This window comes from Mobula birostris, chromosome 9 (assembly GCF_030028105.1).
Source record: "Mobula birostris isolate sMobBir1 chromosome 9, sMobBir1.hap1, whole genome shotgun sequence".
Classification (NCBI taxonomy): Eukaryota; Metazoa; Chordata; class Chondrichthyes; order Myliobatiformes; family Myliobatidae; genus Mobula; species Mobula birostris.
The window spans coordinates 133,625,167-133,639,921 of record NC_092378.1 but is presented as its reverse complement, the minus strand read 5'-3'; the positions used below and the strand labels follow the sequence as shown (position 1 = coordinate 133,639,921).

At 37.8% G+C, this 14,755-nt stretch overlaps 1 protein-coding gene across 3 annotated transcripts in view; it reads left to right on the top strand.

Moving 5' to 3' along the window:
* Positions 1-14,755, top strand: part of wdr90 (WD repeat domain 90) — a 102,924-nt gene that overhangs the window by 52,722 nt on the left and 35,447 nt on the right. For 2 of the 3 annotated variants that reach the window (XM_072268871.1, XM_072268873.1), the window contains 8 exons: positions 379-518; positions 662-792; positions 1,432-1,562; positions 3,112-3,273; positions 4,196-4,324; positions 4,879-5,006; positions 8,510-8,547; positions 11,436-11,546. In XM_072268871.1, the coding sequence (XP_072124972.1) occupies positions 379-518; positions 662-792; positions 1,432-1,562; positions 3,112-3,273; positions 4,196-4,324; positions 4,879-5,006; positions 8,510-8,547; positions 11,436-11,546 (970 nt within the window). The remainder of the gene's footprint in view (positions 1-378; positions 519-661; positions 793-1,431; positions 1,563-3,111; positions 3,274-4,195; positions 4,325-4,878; positions 5,007-8,509; positions 8,548-11,435; positions 11,547-14,755) is intronic. The other variant, XM_072268872.1, reaches the window with a different exon arrangement.

Below are 14,755 nucleotides of genomic sequence, written 5' to 3'. Positions count from 1 at the left end.
CCTCTTTTGGTCAAATGCAGGCTGTGAAGGGCAGTTAGTCTCACACCAACCCTGGAATTCTGCTATTTAGGCCATGAGGCCTGGATTTGAGTGTATTAAGGAAAAGCCAACTTGGGCATCAGTGAGTAAGTTATTGGTACAGAGCACTCATAGCAAATAGTTTCATCACTTTATTGGTGATTTGCCTATATGTGATAAGACTGAAAAGCTTTCATCTGATCCATCAGTTGTGAGATTGCTTGGCACCATTTCATTGCATTTTTTATTTTCAAAATTGATTCTTAAAGACTATACTCGAGGGAGGGAGGTTAGTTTAAATTCAGAAGTGGCGTGTTGATTTTCAAGTCATTAATTGACTTGTCTTTTGTAAACTAACAGTTATATGACTTTGTGAGTACTGAAGAGAATCCATGTGCAGTGACATTTCATCCATCGCAACAAGTTTTTGCATGTGGATTCAGCAGCGGAGTGGTACGAATTTTTAATGTGGGAAATTCTAGTCTCTTGGCTGAACAGCGGTGAGAATTCTGTTTTACTATTAATGAATCTTGTTTTGTTTCATATCAAATTTTCAGCAACATATCTTATTTACCTTGCGTTGGTTTTGAGCGAATGATTGAGGTTTCCCATATTTTGCTGACATTTTCTGTCTGGTCTCCAGGCAGCATAGAGGGCAAGTGATTGGACTTACATTTTCTCCCAATGGAGAGTATATGTACAGCGCTGGTTCTCTGGGTTCATTAGCTCTGTATGATGCTACTAAGGAGGATCACCGTGTTATTAGGATCCTGGGTAAGTGAAAGGTTCAAGAGTTAAGTTCTTGCAGGTTGTCAGCTGTGAAATTTAACAAATTCTGAATAAAGAGCTGCTCTCATTAAAAGTGATAATAAAATTGCTAGATTCCTGTTTCTCTTGTCCTTCTGGGACAGAAATGTGCCTGTATCTATCCCTGGATCTACAGCAATGTGGATGACTGTTAGTATCCCAGCAAAGTTAGAAAAGGATAGCTAGAAAGCCCTTGTCTTTGATGGCCACATCTTCAATACTTCTGTTACCTTTCTCTTTGATTGTTTCAATACTCCCCTGGCTAGCTTTTTAATATTTCCCTGTCTGCAGTTCTTTTGTAAAATATAAATTGCTTCTCAGTGGTTGGCAAAGTGTTGGAATAAAATGCAAATTATTAACATCCATAAAGCAATTTGAGTAGGGAAAATAACATCATAATTAAGTTTCTCAGTTTTTTTTGAATATATTGATGAAATGGAACACAAGGTAGAAGAAAGACCTTACTGACAAATATTCCTTATCCTTATTGTACAAGTAATACTTTTATGTGCCAATCCTAAAAGCAAATTACTTTTAGGAAGAAAAAAATTCATGTGGAGTTAAGCACGCAAAATTAGCTGCTTAGTATTTACTCTGTTGTTTCAGGTAATGTTGTGGCAAGAGGGAGTTTCTATGGTCCAGATGCATTAACAGTAAGCAGTGATAGCTGTTATTTAGCTTTTGTGGGCCCATCTGAATACATTGTCACTGTGATGGATGCTCACTCACTTGATGAGGTAATCTGCTACTGCTCACCAGAGCAATTTTATCCTCCTGATGAATGAATTAATGTTATATCTTTTTTGTGTTCTATTATACTTTTAAGTCATTTGTAAGCTTGGAGGACGAGTTAGAAGTCTTCCACCAGTTATTCCCAGCATCATATTGGCTTCTTGGTATGCAAGTCGCCTGGGCACTCAATTAAAAATGTGAGAATGTCCCTTGTGAGAATGTATTTACTGTAAAAGAGTATCTGTTGTTATACTCCTAAACAGCAGTAATATTAGTAACATGAATTCACTTGAGGGACCACTGCTCCATGCAAGGCTTTGTTTGGACAATGCTCTTTGAGATATTGGCATAATCCTATTTCTTAGACGTTCCCAGTTGTGATGAATATGAAACTGAATCAACCACTATATTATTTCAGCAGAATGTTGCCTGGAATAGAGGGCTTTGTTTATTGTCATTGGAACATGGGTGGCTGAAGTATGACCTTACTGAAGTTTACAAAATTATGAGGGGCATGGATAAAATAGATACTAGCAGTTTTTTTTCCCCTGGGCAGGGGAATCTAGAACTAGAGGGCACAGGTTTCAAGTGAGATGGGAGAAATTTAAAGGAGATCTTTGCAGCAAACTTTTCATACAGTGGGTGATAGTTATGAGAAAAAAAGCTGTCAAGAGAGCTGGTTGAGCCAAATACAATGGAAGTATTTAAAAAGCATTTTCACAATACTTAGATAGGAAAGGCATAGTCAGATAAAGACCTAATGCAGGCAAATGGGATTAACATAGGTGGGCATTACTGTAAACATGGGTGAGTTAAACTGGAAAGACCCATTTATTTGGGATGAATGGGATACCATAATAGTGTTAAACAAGCAATTCTGAGAACTGAACCTTTAGTGATGCTGAAATAGAAATGTGAATCTAAGTTGCAGTGTTTTGCGACTTGGAGTAGAAGTGATATTCCTGTCAGAACAATTTTAGTCATGAAGCAGGGAGATAAGTTTGTTGAGTTACTGATGCATTCAGTACATATTGAGCAGTGGTGTGGGGTGACATTTTAAGTTCATTGCTACATGCAGTGCTAAGTGAATTGTTGAGTCCTAGGTTATGTTTGCTTTCTTTGTTGTTGCCACTGCACCCATCATTCACTTGATGAGTACTTAATCATACTCCCAATCTGAGGCATTAAAATAGTGTAGAGGCTTTGAAACAAAGGTTTCCCTAAACATTTACACCTTCTGAACTCTTAACATTTGAAAATAACTTTGTACCACTTACAACCAAAATAGTTGACATACTTCTTTTCTGCGTTATGTTGTCCTCTGAGGCCTGTCATGAATTAGTAATAACATATTTGTGACCACACCATCCCATGCATGCTCCAGGTTTTATTGGTGAGCTGGAACGTGTTTTTCAGTTGATCAGCAAATGATGTTGGGTAATGACGAAACTAACTAATTGTCAGAATATGACAACTAAAATATAAGTTTTTCTGTGTGATTCCCATTGTACCAGTAGGAGTTGTTCTTTATTCATATTCATTTGTTTTAAATAGTTAATGCTTGTTGATGTCAGTATTCTGGACCTGGAGACAACCACCCTTGACACTGCTATTAAAGTGTGCTATCCTCCTGCTACAGTCAAACAGCTCCTAGTGACTACATCCTCTAATAAGTTATTGTGGTTGAATGCAAAGAGTGGAAGATTAATTCGAGAGGTATATTTTCATAGTAAATCATATAAAGTTAGTAATTTACTCAATTATAATTGTACTATTGGAAGGAAGAAATGCTGCATTATTATAAAATACCATTATAGATTTCAGATTATTAGAAATTTAGTTACAGTTTTATAGCGGATGATAGAAAAGAGAGTAATTCCCCAAGACTGATAGCGGAAATTCTGGATCCAATGCTTTAACTTGTACTAAATCAACCAGAACACTGACTGGTGCACAATAATTTCAGATATAAATTAAGAAACTATTAATTTTTAGTTAAATTGGCAATTTTAAAGATGAAGTCATAAAACATTTTCAGTTTGTTAACTTGTTACGCTAATTTACCTAAGAAAGCTCTCTTTGTTTGTTACATAATTTAAATTTGCACCTATCATTGTATCCTTTTGGGTGACATCTTTGTGCTGATAATAAGTGAGTTCGAGTTTGTTCCAAGCTTCAGCAATTGAAGTCATCAGTGATGTTGAATTTCCTGAAGCCACTTCAGGTGTGACTTCAAATGGGAAACGATGTCCAAAGTTATGGGTTTTCCCAGCTGTAGTTGAAAATAGCAACATCAATTCATTCACAAACTTCAATCAGTGAAATCATACCATCTTGGGTTTACTTTAAATTCAACTTTTTCATTTTAGTAATGCTAATTAACATGAATCTACATCTCCTTACTGGTTTTGGCAGTTGACCTCCAGAAAATATGTTCTCCAAATATTGGAAGAAATAGTTGAATGAAATCTATTAATTCAAAGTCTGAGTTTCATTTCCATTTCTAAAACCAATAGGCATAATCAAATCTTCTTCTGACTTTGATCTATGCACAAAAGAAATTTTGTTTTCATCTATTTGGTGTTGATTATTTACATACTTAAGCTATCTTGATAATTAGGTTGCATTGTTCCAACAGATGTCTAATGTTCACAAGACATTTCCCTCATCTTTAGCTGTGAGTGAAGATGTTCGTTATCTACTGACCACTGGGGAGAAGGTTATTAAAATCTGGGACTATCAAATGAAACTAGAAACTAATTTCCAGGTATGAAATTCCATTGTTAATTTTTTTGAACAGATTAAACCAATCTCATATTTCTGAATGATGGATACAAATATTTCACATTAAAAGAGTTGGGGAGTGGGGAGTGGGAAGTGAAGTTTTTAAAAACACTTCTTTTCATTCCCAATCCCATACCAAACTATGTAATAACTTCCAGTTGTGACACAAAATTGGGGGGAAAATAAGTCAGGTTTCTTGAAGTGGGACTTGATCGGTATTACATTTTGAGTTGTAAAGACCATTCCAGAGGTGACTTAGGTGCCCTGACTTTGTTTATTTAAAACTCTCAAGTGTTGTTTATTCCAATGCAGCAACTAATCTTGCACACTTAGATTGTCCTTTTCAACATTACGTCTTATGTTTCAGCATATTGGATAGATTTCTAAATCTTGTCATCCAGTTTTGTTCACTACATGTTGTTTACACCATGGTTGTGCATCTGTTTATTTTTAGCTGCTGGCTTTTAAATTTTGTACACAATGTTTACACTTTCTCAACGGGTACTTTCAAGAAAATTTTCGTTCCTGTTTTATTAGGTTTTCATTGGACATTCTGAATCAATTCAACAAGCAGCTTTTACTCCAGATCAGCTAAGTGTAATTAGTGTTGGAGATGCAATATTTATCTGGGATTTCCTTGCTGCTGCTCAGGACCAAGAGACAAAGTAAGTAAAATCCTATTGGTATTCTATACAAAACAAATTAATTTAATACTGTTGCTCCTGATGACAAATTTAAATGTGTAATTTGGGATAATGAACTATGTTCGTAGAATCAAGTTTAATATCATTAGTGTATGGTGTGAAATTTGTTGTGATGGTTGCAATGAAGAGAGGCATATCTTGTATGATGAGGGTTCTTAATGATGAATGCTGTCTACTTGAGGCATTGCTCCTTGAAGATATCTTGGATGCTGGGGAGGCTAGTGCCCATAATGGAGCTGATTGAGTTTACAACTTCCTGTAGTTTGTTTTGATCCTATGCAGTGACCCTCCTCCCCCCCATCCATACCGGACAGTGATGCGACCAGTTAGAATGCTCTCTGTGGTAAACATGTAGAAATTTGCAAACGTCTTTGGTGTCTCCTCAAACTCCAAATGAAATATAGCTGCTGTTGTGCCTTATTTGTAATTACATTGATATGTTGGGCCCAGGATAGATCCTCAGAGATGTTGACACCCAGGAATTTGAAATTGCTCACCCTTTCCACTTCTGATCCCTTGATGAGGACTGCTTTGTGTTCCCTCATCTTACCCTTTCTGAAGTCCACAATCAATTCTTTGGTCTTACTGACGTTGAGTGCATGGCTGTTGCAACACCACTCAAGTAGCTGATATATCTTGCTCCTATATGCCCTCTCTCACCATCTGAAATTCTACCAATAATAGTTGTGTCATCAGCACATTTATAGATGGCATTTAAGCTGTGCCTAGCCACACACTCATGGGTGTAGAGAGTAGAGCAGTTGGCTAAGCACACACCCTTGAGCTGTGCTAGTGTTGATTACTACCAAGGTAGAGATGTTACTTCCAATGTGCACAGACTGTGGTCTTTCATTGAGGAACATGATCCACACCAGGTTCAGCATAAATTGCTTATAAAAGCAATTTATTAAATGATTGAGTGTTCCGGTGTCATGGAGCAATATTGAATGGATGCAGGCCCTTTGGCCAGCCTCCATAACATCAATTTCTCAAACTTCTGATGATAACCCCCTCCACCTTCACCAGTTCCCATTCCTATTTCCCTCACTCAGCTCCCAAGACAATCACTTCCCTCTGGTACTTCTCCCCTTTCCCTTTCTTACATGGCCTTCTGACACTTTATTTCTTTCACCAATCGACTTCCCAGCTCTCTACTTCACCCCTCCCCCTCTCCCAGTTTCACCTATCACCTACTACCTTGTATTTCTTCCCTCCCTCCCCCCACCTTCTTCCTCTGACTTCTCATCCTTTTTTCTCCGGTCCTGTGAAAGTCTAAGCCCGAAATGTTGACTGTTTACTCTTTTCCATAAATGCTGCCTGGCCAGCATTTTGTGTGTGTTGCTCGGATTTCCAGCTTCTGCAGATTTTTTTCTTGTTTGTGATTAGCCAGCCTCCAGGTTGGCTATGTAATTCATCCAGCTACTCTCAATTTCCTGCATTCAGCCCCTTTCTCTGCAGCTTATTCCATATAGTCACCTCCTCTTTACGTGAAGGCATATGATATGCTTTCCTTATTTGTTGAGGCATTGAGTTCAAGAGTCAGAAACGTAAGCTGCAGCTTTATAAAACTGATTAGGCTCCTTCTGGAGTATTGCATTCATTTCTGATTGTCTCATTATAGGAATGGTATGGAGACTATGGAGAGGATGCAGACAAGGTTTAATAGGATGCTACCTGGATTAGAGGATGTATGCTATGAGGAGAGGTTAGATAAACAGATTTTATTCATCTGGAGTGACAGAGGCTGAGGGGAGATCTTATAAAAGTTTAAAAAAAGATTATGATAGGCATATATACATAAAACACTTGGTACCTCTTTCCCAGGATGGATGGATGCATTTAAGGTGAGGGAATGGGAATTCAAAAAAGGAGATGGGTAGACCAGGTTTTGTGCACAAAGTAGTGGGTGCCTGAAAAATGTGCTGCCTGGGATGGTGGAAGAGACAAATATGATAGAGGTGTTTAAGCAGCTTTCAGTAGGCACGTGAATGTAAGAATGGAGGGGTATGGACTAGTTTCAGGCAGTAGGGATTAAGTGTCATTATCTTAATTAGTTTATCATGGGATGGTGGGCCAAAGGTACTGATGGATTTTGGTGTTTCAATCCAAAGTTCTTTTAGAAGTCAGGAACGAGGCATAAAACTTGTTACTTCACGATCGTTTTATTAAGAGTTGATAAAACAGAGGAAATGGGCTGAAGCTAGTAGCAGAAGGCTTAGGGACAAGAGACTAAGAAGATTAAAATAGTTCTGCTTTGTGTTTAGTTATTTTATACCCAGAGATATGAAAAATTCCTTTAAAATCTAAAGATAACAATTAACCAATTAGAAAGTACTTATTCAGTACCACTGTATTAAATTAACCAATGAGAAAACATTTATTTACTCAATGCAGAACAAAGAAGCTTCCAGAATTATACTTTGTATAACCACTAGAGGTATATTAAACTGTTATGTGTATACTATAGCCCTTATGAATCATATTAAGTATTTACTTGGATATAAGAATTTATATAAAATACAAGCAAATAATTAATTGTTAAATTGCAAAGAAAATAACAGTTAAGCAGTTAGATCCAGCAGTGCTCTTCTGAGTTCTATTTGACTTTCTTCAGTGTTTGTGGCTGTACCATTACTGCTTTATGAAACCCTCATGCTAGAATTTAATTTGGTAATATTCAGATGTACTATATTTGTCTACTAGAGAGGAATTTGATTTCTAAGTTGTAGAGTCTTTGTAAAGGTCAAACTGTTTTAGGAAGGGAATTGAAATATGATCATAAGAATTAGGAATAATACACACAAAATGCAGAAGAAACTCAACAGATCAGACAGCGTTTATGGAGTGAAGTAAAAAGTCAACATTTTAGGCCGAGATCATTCATCAGGACCTCATCAGTTCCTCTGGCATTTTGTGTGTGTTCCACCAGCATCTGCAGAATCTTTTGTGTTTATAAGAATTATGAATCAATTATGTAGCTATTTTCAATTGTTCTGCTGTGGGCCTTAATTGGGTGACTATATTTTCAAACATCGATGCCTACTTCCAGATTTTGCCATACCCTCTTCAGATCCACTGTGTCAAGACTGCTCAGAATCTTGTATGTTTCAATCAAGTCCCCTCTCAACAGCTAGGATTCTAAGTCTATCAGATAAAGCCTAGCATATCTTACCTTTCCTCATAAGGCAATCTGTCCATTCCAAATTTTAGTCTAGGATCATTTCTGGACTGCTTCATCCTTAGCAGTGTGGAGGAACAGAGGCATCCTGGCGTCCATTTCCATTGATCACTCAGAGTTGCCACACAAGTTGATAGGGTGGTTAAGAAAGCATATGGTTTATTGGACTTCATTAGTCAGGGGGTTGGATTTAAGAGCTACGAGGTAATGTTGCATCTTTATAAACTTTAGTTAGATCACACTTGTTTATAGTATATTGTTTAATCATTTTTGTTCTTTCCCACAGCCTTACCTCAGATCAACTAAATGAACTTCAAAGTCTTGGTGAGATTTCAGCACTTAAAAACTTCTTAATCTAAGTTTTTGTAGTAATAAGTCAAAAATTACATGTCTCTGTCTGAGAGTTTTGTAGAGAACTGCCAGTGATATTTTCCTAGTGGCTCAGCTTAGCTGTGTGTTAGGAAACTCCACATCAGTGCATTGAAACACAGAAGTCAGAAATGTGCTGGATATCATACAATGATACAGTTATAGTACGAAAAACAGGCCTTTGGCCAAATTTGTTCATGCTGACCATGATGCCTAACAGGGCTAACCCTATCTATATGCATTAGGTCCAAATCCCACCTAAGGCTTTCCTATCCATATACTTGTCCAAATGTATTTAAATGCTGTAATTGTACTGGCCTCTACTTTTGGTGGCTTGTTCCATATATGCAGCACTCTCTGTGAAGGAAAAAAGTTCTTCCTCAGATTCCTGTCAAATCTTTCCACTCTCACTTAAAATCCATTCCCTGGGGAAAAACTGGCTATTCACTTTGTCTATGCCCCTCATGATTTGATAAATTTCCAAAAGGTTCCTATACTCCAGGGGAAAAGTCTAGCTTATCCAGCCTCACACCCCCCCCCCCCCCAATACTGATAACACCCTAGTAGATCTTTTTCACACTCTTTACAGTTTAAAGACATCCTTCCTACAGCAGGATGATCAGAACTATGCACAGTACTCTAAATGTGTGTTACCAGTGTTGTACAGTTGTGACATGATGTCCTAGCTCCTGTGCTTGATATCCTGATGCATGAAGGCAAGTGTGTGAAATACCTTTCTCACCATCCTGTCTACCTGTATCACCACTTTCAAGAAACTATGTACACGTGCTCCTAGGTTTCTCTATTTTACAACAATTACCAGGGTTCTATCATGTATTCTGTAAGTCCCAGCAACACACACAAAATGCTGGAGGAACTCAGCAGGCCAGGCAGCATCTATGAAAAAAAGTACAGTCGATGTTTTGGGCTGAAACCCTTCGGCAGGACTCTGTAAGTCCTATCAACACACATCAAAGTTGCTGGTGAACGCAGCAGACCAGGCAGTACCTCTTCCTAGAGATGCTGCCTGGCCTGCTGCGTTCACCAGCAACTTTGATGTGTGTTGCTTGAATTTCCAGCATCTGCAGAATTCCTGATGTAAGTCCTATCCCTGGTTTGTCTTATCAAACTGCAGTACCTCAGATTTCTCTGAATTAAGCTCCATCTGCCACTTATCCATCCAATTGATCAAGATTCCATTATAATTATAGTTGACCTTCACCGTACCACAAATTCTAGCGTCCACAAAGTTAGTAAGAATGATATTCTATATTCCTATCTGAATCTTTAATATAAATGATGTACAACACTGATCCCTGCAACACACTACCTTCACCAGCTCTAATCTGAAAAACAACCTTCTACACCACCCTCTATCCTATTGTTAAGCCAATTTTGTATCTATTTGGCTAGCTTGCCTTAAATCTTCTGGAGAAGCCTACCTTACAGTGCCTTATCAAAAGTCTTACTGAACTCCATGTTGGAGTTCGTCAACTTTGCTTCCTCTCCCCAGCTTTTCTGACAGAGCAGTACAATCCTATTTATCTGATTGGAGTTGCTGCCATTGATTAAAAAGGAATTGCTTAATTGGTTTATTGTTCTTTTTTGTTTAAATTAATTTGTAGTAATTAAATTCATTGTATTATTTACTTGTATATCATATGAATGTTTTAAATATTTGGGACTTTTTGAATTGTTTTTGTAGTATCAGCATAAGGTATTAGTAAATGAACCAGCAGATGGAATTCTGGAAAGTTGATTTGTGGTACTGGTTTGAATCCTAACACAACTGCTGTTAAATTTAAATTCAAGCAACTAAATGAATTATTTGATCCATTTATCCAAATCATGGACAGAAGTTATGAATAGCTAGGACCTCAGCACTGATTTCTGTGGCCTCTACTGGTTACACCCTTCCAGCTTGAAAATAATTTTACTTATTCTTGCTCTCTATATTCTGTCCATTATCCCATCTTTATTCCATGGCAAGAGCATATACTTTATATTTGTTTAATAATCTTTTGTTTGGCACTTTATTTCAATGTTTTCTGAAAGTCCAAATAGATCCATCAGCTGTTTCACCCTTGTCTCTTCTAGTTGCATTTACAAAAGTCACTTAAGGTTGGTCAAGCACGATTACCATTTGATAAACCTATGTTGACACTACCCTGATGCTATTTCCTTAATAGATTCCGGCATTTCAGTAGTACTAATGTCAGGCTAACTGGTTTATATACATCCCTGTTTAGTTCTCTCTGTTTTTCTTAACTAGTGGGGTTGCATTTACTTCCTTTGAGTTTGTAGGAGCCATTCTAGAATCTATGGATTTTCTTGAATAGACAACCAGAATTCCACAATTCTACAATTGTGGCTGGATTACTTTTCAGCCACATTATTTTGTCCAATTCTTTTGTCTTCATTAATACTATATTCTTAGATCTCTATTCCCTTGGCCTCCCATTCCTTACTATTTCTTGAAGACTCTGCTTTTTTCTTCCCAATTTTTTATGCCTACATCTGCAAGAGTCTCATTATCTAATGTTGATCTGTTTCATGTGCTATGACGAACTGTTTGTGTTTCTTGCTATTCTATTTTCATCAATGTGCTGGCTCCCCTTTGCTAAATTCTTAGATTTTCCCAATCCCAAGGCTTGGTGATTTTTTGGCAACCTTGTAAGCCTTGACAATTGATCTAATGTTAACAAATGGACCACTTGCCCTATTGAGGTTTTGTTCTGCCAAATACATTTGTAATCTAGATTTGACTTTTATTTATTACAGGCAGTAATTATGTTGAATCAAAACTTCAAACTAAGATTTTGATACCCTTTCTGGTATTTTAGAAGCTCCTTTAATTGCAGACAACAGTGAACAGCCTCGGCAATTTGTACCAGTCCCCAGCTCTTCCCCACCACATATCGAAGTTGTTGATGTTGAAAGAAATGACCATGGAGGTGAGTACTGCAAAAAGGAAGAATTCTTTGATCTCTGTATTCCATTGACTAAAATCTGGGTATATATGAAGCACGTGGAGTTTAAGAATCCATATCCCCCTTTATCCCCAATCTTCTTCATGCCATGCGAATGTTGAATTCATGGTAAAGAGATATAGTGATTTTGTGAAAATACTAATCTATGAGCTTGTGTTCTTGTCACATAGCATGGAAGCAGACCTTTCAGCTCAATTAATCCATGCTGACTAAGACACCTAACTAATCTAGTTCATTTTCCTGCATTTTGCCCACATTTCTATAAACCTTTCTTATCCATACAGCTGTCCAAGTGTGTTTTAAGTACTGCTAATGTATCTACTTCAACCACTTCCTCTGGCAGCTCATTCCAGATATGGATTTTCTTTTGGGTGAACAAAATTGCCTTTCTGCTTTCTATTAAATCTGGTTGGGTTGAGCTGTTCTCTGATCTTGGCAATTTACTTGCAAACATTTCGTCACCATATAAGGAAACATCTTCAGTACACTGTTAATTGTGGTATGTCCTCCAAATGCTTTCCCTTTATATACCTATCAATCAGCTAATTGGTCATAATTTTGGAAGCTCATTTGCGATGTGGGGAGGAATCCTCGTCACTTATTGGCTGTGTGGTGAACTTCGTGCATTGTGGTCTGGAATTTTGCTCGCATTGACTCATAAATAGGATTGAGGTACACACGTTTGCTTACAGAACTGTTCGCGGAAAACCCTGCTTCCAGGAATTTTTGTGTTTGCTTATGCCATGACTTTCACTGATACCCAGCCAAATTTATGCTCCTTCAATCTTCATAAGTAGGGACTGGGGAGAGTTGGTCATGCCGCTTTGCAGCCAGTTGATGTTCATGGATCCTTGTGGATAGTTTTCTCCCAGTTTGCCTAACCTAATATTTGCTGAAGTCCCTGGATTGGATTTCGTAGACCACATCAGTCTTGTCTAATAGCTTAGTTCATTCTTTTGGTCTTCAAAGTATTCTCAACGTTGTTGTTGGCTTTTGCACAACTGAAGTTCTATGTTCTTAGAGCAGTCGGGCTGTCATTTCCAAGATATTTCCAATGTATGGAAGAACAACCCATTTGGTCGCTTCTTGGTTGCTGGCTGTTGATCTCGTAGTCATCTTCATACGAAGTTCCGTGGGTATCCAATTTATGCAAATACTTTAAAGAGATGTTTCTCCCTAATCTTTAACCATGAAGATCGAGAGAGGCACAAAATCAACTGGGCATCAGTAGAAGTCATGGTGCAAGTAAACACACGGCATGCAAGAGAATTCCTAGAAGCGTGGTTTTCCACAAACAATTTGGTAAACAAACGTGGACCACGATCCTATTTATGAGCCGATGTGGGCAAAATTCCAGACCACAGAGCACGAAGTTCACCACACAGCCAATCAGTGATGAGATTTCCTCCCCTCATCACAATCGAGTTTCGGAAATGATGACCAATCAACTGATTGAAAAGCATATAAAAGCCAAGCATTTGGAGGACACACCACAAGTGACAGTGCATTGAAGATGTCTCCTTGTATGGTGATGAAACATTTGCAAGTAAATTGCCAAGATCAGAGAACAACTCAACCCAACCATCAACCATCTGAGCTCTGAGCTACACCTTTTCCGAATTATTTCTATTAAATCTCTCCCCTCACACCTTAAACCTATGCCCTCTAGTTCTTCATTCCACAACCCTGGAAAAACAAATGTGCACATTGGCTGTTTTCATACCCTTCATGATTTTGAAAATCTCTATAAGATCACCATTGATTCTCTTATGCTCCAAAGAACGAAGTTCAAACCAATCCAACCTATCTCGATAACTCATTCCTTGATGCCGTGTGCCTGTGATCTTATAGAAGTCTGCGGCAAGTCAGTTTTTCATTGTACCTATGCATACATGTATTGGATGTATGACAACAAACTTGCCTTTGACTTTGAGTCTTGACAACAGCTTTGTAAATCTCTTCTGCATTGTTTCCAGCTTAATGTCATCTTTCCCATATTAGTAGAACCAAAACTAAAAACAATATTCCAAATAAAGCCTTGACAGCTTCTGTACTCAGTGTCCTGACTGATGAAGACTAGCATGTCAAAAGCTCTGTTCACCACGCTGTCAACCTGTGATATCACTTTTGGGGAACCAGGTACCTCTGTCCTACAACACTCATTAGGTCTCTGCCACTCACTGTGAAAGCCCTACCCTGATTTGTCTTTCCAACATGCAAGAAAGGAATTATCTGAATTCACTTCCACTTGCTGCCCTTCCTTCTTGGCCCATTTACCTAGCTGATCAAGATCTCTCTGTAATTCCTAATAACCATCTTCATTGTGAACGCTGCCACCTATTTAAATGTCATCTGCAAGCTTATTAACTATGCCCTCTATAGGAACCTTCTCCAAATGAGTGAGAGAACAGCTTCTTGCATAAACTCCAGTTTAAAAATACTGCCTCCTTATCTTGAAACTATCTCCCTTTGTTTGAGATTCTCCCACTAGGAGAAACAACTCAGTATCTACTCTGTGATGTCTCACCTTCCAGGATGTTCTATGTTACATCAAGGTCGACCCTTGTTCTGCAAAATTCTGAAGAATACAAATCCAACTTCTTCTGGCCTTTTGTGATAGGGGAATCCTCTTATTCAGGGATTAGTCTGGTGAATCACTTTTGCACTGTGTTTCAAGGTTCTTTGAAAGGTAAAGCTAATTTCATGAATAAAAATGAACTTTTGAGCATTTTAACACCATGTTTAATGTTTTGGACATATTTAAGTTTACTAGAAGCAAGTTGTCAACAACCATACAATCCTGCTACAGGGTTTCGGCCTGAAACATCGACTGTACTTTTTTTCCATAGACGCTGCCTGGCCTGCTGAGTTCCTCCAGCATTTTGTTTGTGTTGCTTGGATTTCCAGCATCTGCAGATTTTGTCTTGTTTGAAATGTACACCAATTGCTTTATGATGATAGTAGGAAGACTGTGTAGGAATAGCAGAAGTACCTACTGGTCCCAAAATAGCCAAAGTTGGATTCTGGAGAGAGGCCAGAGAGCAGCAATGTTGTGAAAGAAATTAACTTGGTGTTAACTTTATCTGCTCCAAATAATAATATAGTTTATTATTTATTTAATATATATTTAACATTTTATTTTCATTGATTAGTTGCTACTAATAGTCTTAATG